General features: G+C 39.6%; 3 protein-coding genes across 3 annotated transcripts in view; 2 read left to right on the forward strand and 1 right to left on the reverse strand.

Moving 5' to 3' along the window:
• Positions 1-16,966, reverse strand: part of LOC134673266 (hemicentin-1) — a 231,000-nt gene that overhangs the window by 114,089 nt on the left and 99,945 nt on the right. The window lies entirely within an intron of this gene.
• Positions 5,968-15,626, forward strand: LOC134673281 (uncharacterized). Its single transcript, XM_063531246.1, has 2 exons — positions 5,968-6,942; positions 14,869-15,626. Exons 1-2 carry the CDS (start codon positions 6,078-6,080, stop codon positions 14,880-14,882), a joined length of 879 nt encoding a protein of 292 aa, XP_063387316.1. The 5' UTR covers positions 5,968-6,077; the 3' UTR covers positions 14,883-15,626.
• Positions 9,758-11,370, forward strand: LOC134673542 (uncharacterized). Its single transcript, XM_063531540.1, has 3 exons — positions 9,758-9,893; positions 10,162-10,251; positions 10,361-11,370. The coding sequence occupies exons 1-3, from the start codon at positions 9,758-9,760 to the stop codon at positions 11,368-11,370; spliced, it is 1,236 nt and encodes a 411-aa protein (XP_063387610.1).

The following is a 16,966-nucleotide window of genomic DNA, read 5'->3' on the forward strand; positions in this document are numbered from 1 at the left end:
ATCCTGCGCATCTGTTTGTGCGTGTTTTTTGTCTTTTTTTTGTCGGTCCTTTCGTTCCGGCGCTAAGTATCACGCTGAGCTTGCCTTCACTCCAAAAGGATATAAGTTGCGTATTTAAGAAATAAAATATGCTGTTTTGTGTTTATGGCTTTTTTGTTGAAGATTCCTCTTAGAAATTGGTTTATTTTGGTCGCTTTTGAAGATTTCGAGCTATTAACGTTGTTTATTAGGCAATTTGGGTTGTAGTGTTCTTTTTCTAATTATGGAGCGTGTTTTAATCTTACTAAGTATGCATGTCATTCTGTGTTCAAAGGAGAAGTTCTAATCATCGCGAAGTATGTGGGTATTGTGGGTGTCTGGGTGGGGTGATTTAAGCGGTGACCACGGACGGTGTGGAAAATATTATGAAACTTTCGCCAGCTTACACATTTTGACATACTTCATATTTTATAGCAACGTTACCGTCATAAGCGTTAAGCGTATTAAGCGTTAGGCGCGCGAATTCGTATCGGATTTTAGTTACATTGCGGACCATTGAGGTTGACATCAAATTCAGCCGACCGATCAAATAACACAATATAATGAAACTCGCATGCGAGTTCTCGCACACGATTTGCGTTTGGTGTAGCTGTTTGAATGTTCTTATCTAATATTAAATATAATAAGTACCATAAGAAAATATGTAATGTAAATGAAAATAAGTACTTAGTCCCTCAGTAAGCTAAAGTAAGTTTTCATTGGACTCCTGAAAGCCATTTTTGTCAGTAGTAAAAGGCATGAAATTCAAAATTTGTATGAGAGCTCAATCCTTCGCGCCTACATTTTTCGAATTTGCCACTGACGAAGCTGGCTTGCCAGGGTCACATACGAAAATGTTTATCTTTTTTTTTAATATACTTATCTTCTCTTTGACCGAAATTCCATCAAACCCAAATAAAACAGGCAACCCAAAACAACCCTAATTACAAAATACCCGATACCACCCCAATTTACATAAATACCAGCATCGCGTTCAATTTAAAAAAAATCCTTTTTCAAAGCGAAGTCGGACTAACGCGGCAAACAAAGGGGAAGCGATAAATTACAATTTTGTGAGGCCCACGGTGCATAGGTATGTCTATTTAGATAGATTCACCCTGTATGCGGTAATACCATGGCTCGTAAACGGGTTAATTCAGTTCTCGGGAGAACTAGAGATTGGCCTATAACACTTTAACCTTTTCGCCGCCACGTCAATGAAGTAAAGTGCCGCCGCCATGTCAAAAATTGTCCATATAGATAGAAACTTGACCAAAACTACGACTTGATATCAAGTCGTGGTGTGTGGGGCACGAAATGTTCGGACTTCATATCAAGTCCATTGACCATTGGGCGAAAGGGTTAAACTCGCGTTTTGTACACATTTTGCTGGGACGTCAGTCTTCCGTTACCACAGTAAGTGCAACCTTGCTGAAACATCGAAAAAAAGGTAAAATAATGAAATTTTATCGCGTTAGACCCGTTAATGACATGAATTACTTATACTTACAAGAAAATAATCAACAGAAAATATTGCGACAAAATGCTGAGTCAAAGCCTTTTCCTTACTGCAGATATTGCTGAACTCAAGTGTAATTTATTTTTTCTGTCTTTGTTGTTATCCTTTTCTTTTTCTTTGTTTTTCATCTTTTTGCCCTGTGTATGTGTGCAACAACAACGACGCCGCAACATATATTATGCACCTGTAGTTGATATCCGAACGTCAACTTTACTAACTATTACTTATTATCTTAGAGATCGAATCGATCTCTAATCTATCTAGAGCACAGACAAGACATCCACCAGACTGAGCATAGTCGCGCTACCCCCTCTGCCACGCGTACGGTAATTTTACTCCATGTTCGAGTCGAAAGTGTCTTTGTGTGACGTCCGTGTCTTTGAACGGACCAATCACAGCACGGAACTTCGCTCACCTCGTCCCGCGCAACTCCGCATTTTTGGCATCATCGGTTGCATGAAATAATTGCGCTAAACTCGGTCTAGCAGATTCCTAGTCTATGTTTATTATCTTAGAGGTCGAATCGATCTCTAAGGAATCCTAGAGATTTCCTTGGTGTTTTGGTGATAGGTACAATGGGTATTGAAATATTGATTACACTACATGAAGCTTTTAAAATCATGTTTTCAAATCTCAGTAAATCCTTTCTACATTAATATGTCGAAATGGTCAAAACTACATTAAAATTATCACATGAAAACGTAAACAAATACCATTCTGACAACCTACTTCCAAAACCGCCATATTTCCATCTCAGTTAAACCAAATAAATGGACTCGACTTTAAAATATGGCGTAATATGGACTCGCCCGGATTATCGCAGGGAGGGTGAAATGTAAATTTTAATTATTATTTAACTAGCTTGCAGGGTCTGCGCGGATTAGAATAAATTCGGTTTTTGTTGTCTTTTTAAATTTTCATTAGATACCGTTGTCAAAAACATTTTAATATTTTCCTCGTTTTTGACGAGAGATTTATTTAATCCGATATTAAACCAAAAATGACAAAATAAAACATATTTTTATTATTCGATCCTGACTTACGGTGAACAAACCAGTTCCTAAGAAATATTCAGAAAGATCATTGATGTATTTTAAAGTTAAAAAACAACTCTTTTTTTAATAAAACCCAGACCAGTGATAATTAAAAATTCCGCTGTCCGGATTTTTGACTTTTGCGGCAGTAATGCATTCGGCAGTAATGTCGCACTGTAATACTGCAGCAGCAACGCTGGTGCAGTCTAAATCTGAACGGTACCTTTACGGGTAAGATCCGCGTTCCTACAAACTTCCATCCAATACTAAACCCTTTACAAACTAATAAAGCGAAATAACCTTTTAGTTCAAAGGAACAATCAACTTAAGAATTCTTTACGGAATTCCTGAGTAACATCTACTAAATCTACGTACAAAGTTACGAGTTACGTTAAAGTTTACCTTTTTTCTTGTAAACTAGGTTGACCCGAGACGTGAGCTTGTAATAAACAATATGAAATTTTTTACTGTCTTCCACTTAAATAACAATTTTTTTTTTCAATTTTTTTATCAACTTCAACTATTACTGTACCCTAGTGTAAATTTCATTCGATAGCGTGACATGACGTACGCGTTTGCGTTAAGGTGTAATTTTGTATAGGATTTTGAGTTTCCAAAACGTACCGCTTGGCGCGCTGTTTAAAATCCTATACAAAAATAGACATAACGCAAAAGTGAAAGTAGTATTTCACTAATGCTAAAAAAACGAACTATAAAACCTTTAATTTCATACCAAATTCGCCGTCAAACCTTGACAACGTCACAGAATAAATAATAGTACTAGGTACAGGAGACTCACTCTCTAACAAAACGCGTCTGTCACGATCAGCACAGACATGGCCGCTAGGTGGCGACAGCGCCACGCGCGGCTTATGGCAAACCCCAAAATCGGGGTGGAACGGATGTACTTTTAGCTACCTGTAGCAAAGCGACGAAATCGCAGAGTACCACGCCTGACAACGTCTGCCCAACTTTCAAACATTCAACACAAGTAATATTTCACGCCGTGACACTGTACATGCTGCAAACATAAACCTTTTTAGTTAAACTTTGTTTCCGAGAATGGCTTTTAAATTAATTTTGTTTGTGTGTGGCTTGTCGACTTGCCTTGTTTGATGTATGAATTTAAATACAGAGGTTTTGTAGAATAATTTATTTAGACGGAATGTGAATGTCGAATAATCGTTCCTATCCTAGTACTGCATTACCACCCAATTAACATATTATTATGTATGTGATGTTTCAGCTCAATCGAATAATGTAAGTGGGTCTAATTTACCTTGCAAATTTTGACCCGAACATACATACAAAAAACATACATACAAGTTAAATAAAATCTTGGAGGTAAATACATAGCTGAAGCTACCAAACATTCCCTAAGACGCTACATGACCCCAAAGTATAACCCCGTATTTGACGAAAGAACAGATAAGTGCAGAACATTTGCAGTATCTCCGTGCCTTTAGCGCTATTGGCTACATTTACCGCTCAGGCGGAGCCTTATCTTACGGATAAAGCGTATCGGCGCATTTGAACGTCGTTTGCATGGAAGTCTAGGATTCTGAATGAAATAGATGCACTTTCAGGAATATAGTTGGTGAATACGAATAGCTGTATAATGTAGCTTGGAGGAAGAAAAAATGGACCATGATTCTTTAAGCAGTTCAGTGACTTCAATGTATAGGTACGTAAATAAGAGACGTGTTTTAAAACTTTACATTTAATTTTTTTTCTTCAGTGCAGTGAAAGCTAAAATAAGATTTTACTCCCACTAACACATACGAACCAATTAGGTTTTAGGTTATAAGTAAAAAACTTGTTTGTCAAGGTATAGTTGAGTTTTGCTTTTAACTGACGTTTTACATATTTGTTTGTTTATTTTTAAGAATATTTAATTTGATTAATTTAAAATAATAACATTAGATAACAATAGAAATTAATAAAAAAATACTATAAATTAACTTAGAATTAAAAATTAATAATAAATTAGTACCTGCCTAGTATATTTACAGTATAAAAACTTAACCCAATCATATCAGAAATGCCCCGTCTAGCAGTTCTATTATTGGAAGTAAAATGAACTGCTTTTAAAAATAAATTACGGCAAATATGTAACAATTATGAATTTAAAATAGCTGTTTAAAATATTTTCACACAATTTTCAATCGTGGCTGATTGCCGGAAGGTTCTGTGCCTTCGATGCCTGAAATTTACAATAAGGCGGACGAATGTCTGAAATGACACCGTATTTAAGAATTATTTCGCTTGTTTTATACCTTATATACCTTAATATCATTGCAATAAAGTTAAAGACCGTGAACAGTGTTAGAGTTTGATGCCGCGCGGCAAAGTTTACGTTCTAATTATTCAAGTACAACGGCAAGCGGTTTTCCGCGCGGTTTTCAAACAGAGGGTAGGTCTCAAAAGGCATATAATGGTCCAAAGGCAAGATTAAACATGTACCTCTGCTCTGTTAGGCAACTAACGGCCTTATTCGAGCTTTGAGATAAGTACGTCAAAAATTAGTTAAAGATACGACATAGATCGGATATGTCAGTGTCAAGAGTGACGTTTTTATTTGAAGTAAAGTTTGAATCAGTCAATTTTGCACTAAAGGGGCCCACTGATTATCAGTCCGCCGGACGGTATCGGCCTGTCAGTTAGAACGAAATTTTGACAGTTTCGAACAACTGACAGGCCGATACCGTCCGACGGACTGTTAATCAGTGGGCCCCTTTAGTCTGTTCGGAAAGAAAAGAGTCGTGGAATGTATGGGACCCAATACATTCCACGACTATTTTCTTTCCGCATAGATTCTATAAGTATTAGTTTTAAGTAACAACGCTTCCAATAAAAACACTAATCAAAAAGTAAAATACGCAACAATTATTTAAAAAATTGACAGACACACATAAAAACAGCAATACCACGCCAATACTCATAAAACTACGCAATCAGCCCGTTTTCATTATACAAATATTTCAACCGAGCAAAAAGTATTGGGCGGAGCGCGGAGATTTACAATGACCAAATATGCCGGCTCTTAAAGTACCGTTGTTAGTGTTGCGCCGTTCCCGGATTATTTCCCAGCCAGGAATGTTTCTGGTAACATTCTCGGTAACATTCCTGAGTTATGTAAATAATAGGAAGCAAATTTGCAGTTCATTGTACAAGTATTTAGTATGTGTGTCAAAGAAGTTTAAGCGATGAAGTCCCGGTTTAGTAAAAACTTTAAGTTCGTGCAACCGGCCAATTCGAACAATAAGATACGATAACGACACGTTATGCATGTAATGGGTAATATTATATAATATCTCAATAAATCCCGTTTTAGTTTTGTTAGTAATAAGTAGTACGGCTGCGACCGTATGCAAATCAGTCGAATAGATGCACCTACGCAAGACGCACGTCTTTCATTTCCTTGCCCCGCCCCGCACCCCCCCGACTAACAGTGGCGACTGGGCTGTACCTTTAATTATTACGCGTGCAAAAATAAAACAGTGATCATGGCTAAAGTGTCCATAGGAGCGTTGACCATGTTTAACCATGAAGTGCAAGATTGGTTAGTGTTCAAAGAACGGTTAGAACAGTGGTTTGTGGCCAACGATATAGACGCCGCGGCAGATAAGGCCAAGTGTAAGCGTCGGGCTATCTTATTGAGCAGTCTTACAGAGGGTTCTTATAAACTGCTAAGGGATTTAGCATTACCCAAAGTCGTGGGAACCCTAGAATATGACGAGCTCGTGAAACTCTTGGATGATCACTTAAAGTCTGCAAAGTGCGGGTTTGCGGAACGCAACAGATTCTACTCATCGACTCAAAAACCTACAGAAAGTATGGCAGAATGGGCGGCACGCATTCGTGGACTAGCGGTCGACTGCGGTTTTTCTGCCACGACTTTAGATGAAACTCTTCGAGATCGCTTTGTACTCGGTATGACCCCGGGGCACGAGCGAGATAAGCTTTTTACCATGGATATGGAGAAATTAACCATCAGCAAGGCATTGGAAGTAGCGGAAAGGATTCAGTGTGCTCGGCAGGGCGCTGCGCAGGCGTCGCCAGCGGCATCGAGCACGCTGCCATGTCCCGATATGCCTGTGTACAAGATGGCGTCGGTTCCACGTAGCGCGAGGCCCGGCGGCACAGGAGGCAACTTCGGTAGCGGTAGCTCAACACAAAAACCACAAGTGGTTTGCGCGGCTTGCGGTTATGAAGGACATGAGGTGGCTACATGCAAGTTTTCTCGGTATAAGTGCGGTAAATGCGGTTTAAAGGGTCACCTACGGCGCGTGTGTCCCGGCAAGAAAGTGTATCGTCAGAATTATATAGATGGTGAATACGGTGATGTTGATGCTGATACTGGCGATGATGGTAAGCTAGTTATATATAATATTCGTTCTTCACGTGGCGAACCGATGATGGTGACGGTTCAGGTTGCGGGGTATGACCTATCTTTTGAGATGGACACAGGTGCGGCGGTTACGATTATGCCAGACAAAATGTATGCTTCATATTTTAGTATTATACCGTTACGCCCGAACCGCACCGTTCTAATTAGTTATAATAATAGCAACATTCCGATATTAGGTACACTCAACCTGCCCTTTACGTACGAGGGTGAGACAGCCACATTACAGGTTTTCGTAGCACGAGATAACGGCCCATCTTTGCTAGGTAGAAATTTTGTCACTGCATTTAATTTGGAAATGGTTAAGGTAAAAAAATGCGACGTAGAAACCTTAATTGAAAAAGCGGAACGCATGTACCCGAAACTATTCACGGGTGGGTTAGGTTGCTGTAAAAATGTTTACGTCGATTTGCATTTAAAACCAGAGGCCAAACCAGTATTTTTTAGATCACGGCCCGTACCGTTTGCTTTAAGGCCAAAAGTCGAAAATGAGATAGACAGGTTAGTCGGATTAGGAATTTTAGTACCAGTGCCATTTTCTGACTATGCAAGCCCTGTAGTGCCCGTTTTAAAACACAATGGCAGTATACGCCTATGCGCCGATTATTCGGTTAGTTTGAATAAACAGTTAGTGATAGAAAAATACCCGCTACCGCGCATCGAAGAGCTATTCGCAAAGTTACACGGCGGTCAGGAGTTTTCTAAGCTAGACTTGTCGCAGGCTTACAACCAGTTGTTGTTGAGTGAGTCATCACAGTTGTTAACAACAATAAACACGATCAAAGGATTATTTAAATTCACGAGACTAGTTTTCGGTCTAGCATCGGCGGCATCAATATTTCAACGGACTTTAGATAAAATATTGTCAGGGTTAGAGGGTGTTCTTGTTTTTCAAGACGACATTTTGGTAACCGGACGTGATCGGTCGGAACACTTGATGAGGCTAAATAAAGTGTTTGATAGGCTGCAGGAGTCAGGTTTAGTATTGCAGAAAGAAAAATGCATGTTGTTACAAGACTCAGTGTCGTACCTGGGATTTAAAATAGATCGCCATGGTCTTCACAAATGTCAGGACAAAATAAAAGCAATAAATGATGCAAAAATCCCCACCAATGTCACCGAACTTAAATCTTTCTTGGGCATGGTAAATTACTATCGTAACTTTGTGAAAAATGCATCGTCTATTTTAAGCCCATTACATAACCTGTTACAAAAAAATGTTCCGTGGCAATGGAGGAAGGAGCATGATGTAGCTGTATCTACAATTAAGCGGGAATTGGTATCAGAGAAAACTTTAGCCCATTTTGATCCAGATGCCAAATTAATTGTAACCGCAGATGCGTCACCTTGGGGTCTTGGGTCGATTTTGTCCCAAATTGGGGCCGATGGTATCGAAAGACCTGTATCGTTCGCGTCTCGGTCGCTCACGGCAGCCGAGAAGAGCTATAGTCAGATCCAAAAGGAAGCAACTGCGTTAATCTATGCGGTACGCAAATATCACCATTATTTGTATGGGCGGTCAGTTCCTTTTGTACTTAGGACTGACCACAAACCTTTATTGTCAATATTTAATCCGGACAAAGGAATACCGGAGGTAACGGCTAATAGGTTACAGCGGTACGCCATTTACCTAATGTCTTATAACTTCGTTATTGAGTATGTGAGTAGTGCCCACAACGCAGCTGACTATCTCAGCCGCGCGGTACAAGTAACTGATAAGGAAACAGCTGACGCGGAGTCAGCCGTAGCCCCCGACCGAGCTACTTACATTAACTTTGTTTATGAGAATGAGCAGTTAATAACTATTAGCGAATTAGGTAAACAGACATTGGCAGATAATGTACTTTCAACTGTACGCACATATGTGATGCAAGGGTGGCCTAGTCAAGTTAGTGACTGTTTAAAGCCATTTATGTCTGTTCGAAACGAGTTAGCAGTTGAAAAGTCATGTGTAACTAGAGGTCATAAGGTCGTGATTCCCACTAATTGTCGTAACAAAATCCTAACAGAACTGCATATTGGTCACTTAGGGTCTAACAAAATGAGAGTAGAGGCTCGGAGCCGGTTTTGGTGGCCGGGCATGTCTGCAGACATAGATAAGTTTGTTGCGTCGTGCAAAATATGTACTTCTTTACGACCTTCGCCCCCGCGCGCCCCGCTGACGCCCTGGCCGTTCCCGCCACACGCTTTCCATCGAGTACATTTAGATTTTTTAGGGCCCTTAAATAATAGAATGTACTTAGTTTTCATTGATGCATATTCAAAATGGCCAGAATGTTTCGATGTTTCAAACGGATTTGGGTCTAAAGTAGTAATAGAAAAGATATGTGAGTTAATGTCAAGGTTCGGGTTGTTTCACACCATATGTACCGACAATGGCACTTCCTTTGTCTCAGCAGAATTTGAGGATTTTTGTTTGAGGAACGGAATCACTCATTTAACTTCTCCAACATATAACCCGAGTAGCAACGGGCAGGTTGAGGCATATGTTAAAATAATAAAAAAAGCGCTAAAATCATTCATTATCTTGTCTTCGTCTCTTAGATTTAAAAATATTATGTTTTACTAATGTAGTTATGTCCAGAGCAACTTGCGAACCTACTCGCACCAGTATTTTAGCGCTGAAGGAGGGTAAAAAGGAAAAAACTTTTCGATACCTACCCTCAACGCTACCTTATATAAGGCCTGACAGCACCTAGCGACCTCATTATTGTTCGTGCGCGCGCGACATTCGCACCTAGTATTGAAATAGTTTCTACGAGTTCTTAAAGTGTTACTATGCCTAAGCGTAAAAGGGACGAGGCGGAAGAGGACAAATGGCGCAGGCGAATAAAAAAATATCAAGCAAAGTTAAAAGAAAAACAGAACGTTCATCGTGTTGTGTACTCGGACGATGAACATGATATAATTGAAGGTAAGTTTAAAAGTGATTCGTTCGTTGTGTTAAAATATGCCATTATTTCATGTTTTTTGCTTCGAGCCAATACGCGATATTGGCCAACAGCCTTTTTATGCTCAGAGTTAATACGAGATATTAACCCGTAGCAATTTTTCCTTCACTGCATTTGTAGTGGAAAGTACAAATTTTATTTGTAAAACAAAAGTACCTACAAGTATTCTTGTGTACTTAAACGTTTGAATATACGTGATTAACCACGGTTTTATTTAATGGCATTTTACAGATCATGAGGAATACGAACGAGATACGGGTTTTGAGCCTGCAGGTTCCGCTGCGCAATATGACGAGTACATGTACGATGATGCAATTGAAGGTAGTTATACCTATATCTATAACCACTTTTTTTATGGTTCAGTTTAATAATCACTCGTGTGTTAATTACATGCGTTCATTCTGCTAAATGCTTATTTTTTAATTTCCAGATAAATTGGAAACGGAGTCAGCTATATTAGCTGCCCCTGCTAGTCACGTGGTCCAATGTGCCGCAGAAATTCATGCTGAAGCAGAAATTCCGGCGCCTAGTAATGCAGACGTGCAAAAGGATTTAGTTCCTGCCGAATCAAATAACAATGACGAGATCGCCGTTGTCACCGAGGATTTTGATCCTGATCTATTACGAGCCTTAGGCGAGTTTGAGGCAGACACTATTGAGTGGGGCGACAACATTCACGAAGACATTGCTAAACATTTTCAGCACATCCTTTTGAATGGGCTAAAAAAAGAAGCAAAGGAAGGTACGTTTTTTGGGAATAAAAAATATTTATTTCCAAAAAACGTACCTTTATCAAAAGCCCCAACTCTAAATCCGGAAATCGCCGCCATGCTGACCGAGGCATCTAGAAATAGAGATAATCGAATTCTCGCCAAACAGCAGCAGATTGGAAAAGCCCTTTCAGGACTAGGCAAAGCTATGACCTCTCTTTTGAAAAAGGAGCCTAATATAGCTGAAGCTATACGTACGTTAAGCGACATTGGAAAATTAGTTGCCGACGCTCACTTCGCCGAAACTGAAACTCGTCGGTCTGTCGTAATTCCGCTGGTTGACAAATCGCTCATTGACCCTTTCAAAGATAGGAAAAGGGATAGCTTTTTATTTGGAGAAAAGCTTGGCGATTTAGTTAAAAGCTCCCGCGGCATCAAGAAAACTGGGCAGTTGATTCAAGCAGCACCCACAGCGTCTGCTTCAAGTTCCGGTTTAAACTGGAGGCCCCCACCGTCACGCCCACGCCTACAGCGAGGCGGCCAGCTGCCGTATCCCGGCCGCGGCGGGGGGCTCAGAGGATACTCGTACTACCAGCCCAGGCGCCGAGCGCCCCCAGCCCACAACACGGCATTCCGGCGGCAGACGCAGCATCCGCCGCCAGCACCTCCGCCGCCGAGGCGACAAGCGGCGCAGGCAGCGCGCCCGTCAGCCAACCAGTCACAAATGTAGATCCACAGGTACATGCCGGTCGTTTAAAATATTTTTCGAATGCGTGGGAGTCCATAACTAATGATAAATTTATTCTAAATACGATACAAGGTTACAAAATTCCATTTATAACAATACCTAAGCAAGATCCTACAAATTACCCTAAGAAATCTTTTTCCATCTCTGACTCATCGCTGATTGATAAAGAACTATTACATTTAACTAATATCAATGCAATAAAAGAGTGTCTGCCCGAACCGGGCCAGTTTCTGTCTGATATCTTCCTTGTTCCAAAAAGTGACGGTTCTATGAGGTTTATTTTAAACCTTAAAAAATTAAATAAATATGTTCACACTGAACATTTTAAAATGGAAGATATCAGAACTGCGACAAAGCTTCTTACAGAAGGATGTTATATGATAAATATCGATTTGAAAGAAGCTTATTTGTTATTGCCTATTCACCAGTCACATAGAAAATTTTTACGTTTCTCGTTTAAGGATAGGATATATGAATTTATGGCTCTCCCATTCGGGCTCTCTTCAGCTCCATATATTTTCACAAAAATATTACAACCGGTTGCATCATATTTAAGAACATTAGGTTTTCAGTCTGTAAGATATCTCGATGATATACTTTGTATAGGACATACTAAAGAAGATTGTTTAAAAAATGCTAACCATACTATAGAATGCCTGGAAAAGCTAGGCTTCATTATAAACTACACTAAAAGCAATTTGATTCCGGGACAAGAAAGTACATATTTGGGTTTTGTTTTAGATTCTAAAATGATGTGTTTAAAATTACCCCAAAAAAAACGGAACAATATTTTAGAACGCACAAATAAAATGTTAAGTACTAAAAATATTCGTATTCGTGATTTCGCGAGTTTTCTAGGCACACTTACAGCTGCATGCCCGGCAATCACATATGGTTGGCTTTACACAAAGTCAATGGAGAGAGCAAAATATTTAGCGTTACTTAAATCTAATGATGATTACGACAAGTTTATGGCAGTTCCAGATAGCGTGCGTGATGACTTACGGTGGTGGCAAAATAACATTTTGACAGCATGTAACCTCATTCAAAAATATAACTACATACAAGAAATATTTACAGATGCATCCACTACCGGGTGGGGTGCCGCCTCGGGTGGTGAGAAAACCGGAGGTCAATGGACTGATATAGAACGTAAGAATCACATTAACTATCTGGAACTGCTAGCAGTCTACTTCGGTTTAAAATCATTTGCCGAGGATAAAGTAAATTGTGATATACTCCTTCGCGTTGACAATACCACCGCCATATCGTATATCAATAGAATGGGTGGCGTGCAATATCCACACCTTAATTATGTGGCTAATATGATATGGAAGTGGTGTGAGGAGAGAAGGATCTTTATTTTTGCGTCTTATATTAAATCATCCCTAAATATTGAAGCTGACAGTGAGTCTAGGAAAATTAATATTGACGGTGAATGGCAATTGCAGGACGAAGCTTTCATTAATGTTATTCAGAAGTTTGGTCGACCAGACATTGATTTATTTGCATCTCGCATAAATGCTAAATGCCCTAAATATATATCTTGGAAAAGAGATCCGTACGCGTATAATATTGATGCATTTACTATTAATTGGAAACCTTTTTTCTTCTATGCATTTCCACCGTTTGCACTTATTTTACAACAACAACAACCACAACCCTGGTATCCCCTTTTTAAGACATTAAGTATGGGTGAAGTAGTAATTTTCCCTCCGAATAAATATCTCCTCACATCTGCTTTCAGATCAACCCACCCGCTGCACCGACACCTTACCCTGGCAGCGAGCGTGTTATCAGGGAAAGCTTTGTCAAAAAAGGGGTACCAGAGTCTGCCTTAAATGTCTTACTTTCCTCAGTAACACAAGGTACCAAGTTACAGTACTCTTCTAGTCTCAAGCTCTGGTGGCAATATTGCGAAGAAAATAAGGTTGATTTTTATGATGTTCAAATTCCATCATTGCTAGATTTTTTGTCTAAATGTTTTGAAAACGGATCATGCTATGGTACGCTAAATAATCATAGATCCGCTGTGTCGTTGATCTCATCTCATAATATAAGTCAAAACGAGAGTGTTAAAAGGTTCTTTCGAGGAGTTTTTAAATTAAGACCGTCGTTCCCTCGTTACAGTGTAACGTGGAACCCTAGTACGGTATTAGATTATTTAAATTCTTTATCAAATGATACAATCGATTTAGAAAAGTTAAGTAAAAAGCTGGTTATGCTTCTTGCTTTGGCTACTGCTCAAAGGATCCAAACTTTGTCTTTAATTAGAATTTCAAATATTAAATTTTACAATGATAAGGTTGTAATTATCATAACTGATTTAATTAAAACATCTGGAATTGGGCGAGCGCAACCAGTAATAGAGTTACCATTTTTTAATCAAAGGCCAGGTATATGCCCGGCTGCTACATTACAAAAGTATATTGTAGTTACTGCAGCCCATAGGTCGAGTGAAGACAAACTCATACTTACTCATAAGAAACCTTACAGACCTGTTTCATCACAGACGATTGGTCGGTGGATTAAACAGGTCCTCCAGGAGAGTGGCATCGATACTAGTATTTTTGGCGCTCATTCGACGCGCCATGCCACAACCTCCGCAGCTTCACGGGCTGGCGTTAGCATTGAGGTGATCAGGAAAGCAGCTGGCTGGTCTAACCAATCAGCTGTTTTCGCTAATTTTTATAATAGACCAGTCATCAATGATCCTTAATTAAGTCAAATCTATTGTGGATTATTTGTTAATTTAGAATAAATACCATGTGTGATTATACTTGTTTTTTTTATTAAGCTATACTACCTTTCGCTATACCTTTGATTTCGCAGCATTGATTTTTACTCTCTGAACATCTACATTAGTAAAACATAATATTTTTAAATCTAAGAGACGAAGACAAGATAATTGAATGATCAAACGAACTTACCATAAGTGAAGTTCGATCATAATTATCTTGTCTTCGTCGAAGAGATTTAAAAACCCTCCCTCCCTTTCTGGGCCCTTTGAAAATCAATGCTTACGGTATACTCTGAAAATAATGAGGTCGCTAGGTGCTGTCAGGCCTTATATAATAAGGTAGCGTTGAGGGTAGGTATCGAAAAGTTTTTTCCTTTTTACCCTCCTTCAGCGCTAAAATACTGGTGCGAGTAGGTTCGCAAGTTGCTCTGGACATAACTACATTAGTAAAACATAATATTTTTAAATCTCTTCGACGAAGACAAGATAATTATGATCGAACTTCACTTATGGTAAGTTCGTTTGATCATTCAATTTTGTCTGGTATTCATCCGAAATCATTCAATTGCAAAATGCACGAATTTCTGATGCGATACAGAAATTCAGTACATAGTACAACCGGTAAGTCACCAGCAGAGGTTGTTTTTGGCCACAAGTTAAGAAGTAGATTAGACGCATTAGCCATGCATCGCCCAGCAACAGCTGACGCAGCACTCGAGTGCGTTGTAAAAGATAACCAGTTTTCGCAGTGTAAATACTACGGCGGTAAGCGAGTTGTTGACTTTAAAGTGAACGATTTAGTTTTAGTTAAAATGTACAGTGCACAAAAAAACTATTGGGTGAAGGGAACTGTAATAGATCAGATAGGTAAAAGTTTGTACACGATCAAGTTAAGTGACTCTGACAGCGTTATCAAAAGACATGCTAATCAGCTGTTAAAACTAAAAGGGGAGGAAGTATCGCGTGATGATTTGGTGACTCACCCAAGTACCTCTAGCATAGACCAGACCGTAACAGAAATGCCTGCAATTATTTTGCCACCAGTACAGCGAAACGACGTGACTCCAACTCAGCACGATATTGCACCAGTTACAGTGGTACCTACTGAGGAGGAACGGGTACTGGCTCCTATGATAGATGCGACTCCAATTGAGCAAGGCAACATATCTACGCAACACACTGAGCAGCAAATCGGAACCAGTTTAGGCGAGGGGTCTGTGCCCCCGCGCTCTGAGCAAACTGAAGGTTACCAGGCGGGACCAACATCAGACTCGGCTGGAGAAACCGCCGATCAGTTTGAGTCACCTGATTCTTCTCCGGTGGCTGAGCCACCTCCCCCACGGAGAAATCGAAACGTCGTTAACTATAAACAATATTTTTAGGCTAAGGGTGGAGGGATGTTAGTAATAAGTAGTACGGCTGCGACCGTATGCAAATCAGTCGAATAGATGCACCTACGCAAGACGCACGTCTTTCATTTCCTTGCCCCGCCCCGCACCCCCCCGACTAACAAGTTTAAAATATTATTAAAAGTAAAGTAAACATCGTGTAAGTTTAAATCAATATTAAAATAAGGCTCTGCTGAACTATGGAATGAACTGCGGTATTTCCAGACCGATAAACCTTATAAAAAAGAGCAAGAGCATTTCATAAATTCCGGAAATGAACTTACAACCCAGTGTTGCAAGTGTCCAAGATCGACGATAATTGCTTACCGTCAGCGATTCGTCTGCTCGTTTAGCTTTTATATTATTAAAAAAATATTCCCTAGTTACGGGAAAATTAAACGAATGAAAATACGCTGTATCACATCACTATAACGTTGGCAGTGCGCCGCAGAGCCGCGAACAGCGGGTTTATCCCTGTACGGATTGGATCTACCGAAAAATACGGTATTGAAAGACAGAGATTTTATACGTTAACGTACGAGAAACAGTTAATACTTCATTGGCTTAGGGCGTTTTCAGAAATAAATATCTAAAACCCGATTCTCACAGATCCCGGTGTTTTTAGGTTCTTTCAACTCAGAATCACTAGCATATTCAATTCTGATGATAAAATAAAATGTCCCAAAATTTTGTATTAAAATTGTACCTACATTAGTCACGCACATACAAGTGAGAAAATTTTTCATACTAAAACGTGACGTAATGGAGTGGACATTTTGGGACATCTTTTTTTATGGTGGGATGGAGAATGCTGTCGATTCTGAGTAGAATGCGCCCAAGAACGTCCAGATGTGAAAGATCAGGTTTTCAATATTTATTTCTGAAAACGCTCAACGACCCAAAATAGTAAATTATACAACAAGGGCATAAAGTAACATATTTTATGCGAGGAAAGTTATTGGTTCGAGCGTAAGCAAGCGCCGATATAGGTCGATATTTTCATTTCGATTGCGAGGAATATAAACAGAGAATATCAAATGTTTAAGTATGGTTATTTTACCGTATTTTAAGAATAAAAAATGGGTACTCTGGCCCGCGCACGCCTGCAGAAAGGAAAATGCAGCGGCCGCCTGCTGCAATCTTTTCCCAGCAGTAGGACGTATATAGGCTAAATTATTTATTATTACATATATAGTTATGTATGTATGTTAGTAGTAGTGGACTATTCAAATAAGAGATGACTCACGTTAGACCGGGCCGTTTCCGGGCCGGAGCTTCCGGCGCTTTCTTTTCTATGATATTTCCATAGAAAACGATGTGCCGGAAGCTCCGGCCCGGACACGGTCCGGTTTAACGTGAGTCATCCTTAACTATATCACCGTTTTAGCCCTATAGAATATACCATTAGATAAGAAGTCCGCCATTTGTAAATTTTTGTATTTACTTTTAG

This window comes from Cydia fagiglandana, chromosome 18, assembly GCF_963556715.1.
Source record: "Cydia fagiglandana chromosome 18, ilCydFagi1.1, whole genome shotgun sequence".
NCBI lineage: Eukaryota > Metazoa > Arthropoda > Insecta > Lepidoptera > Tortricidae > Cydia > Cydia fagiglandana.

Bases quoted from the DNA above. Each gene is read 5' to 3' on its own strand.
- LOC134673281 (XM_063531246.1), top strand. From the start codon at position 6,078: ATGGCTAAAGTGTCCATAGGAGCGTTGACCATGTTTAACCATGAAGTG.
- LOC134673542 (XM_063531540.1), top strand. From the start codon at position 9,758: ATGCCTAAGCGTAAAAGGGACGAGGCGGAAGAGGACAAATGGCGCAGG. The intron at 9,894-10,161 runs GTAAGTTTAAAA...GGCATTTTACAG, and splicing joins TGAACATGATATAATTGAAG to ATCATGAGGAATACGAACGA. The intron at 10,252-10,360 runs GTAGTTATACCT...TTTAATTTCCAG, and splicing joins GTACGATGATGCAATTGAAG to ATAAATTGGAAACGGAGTCA.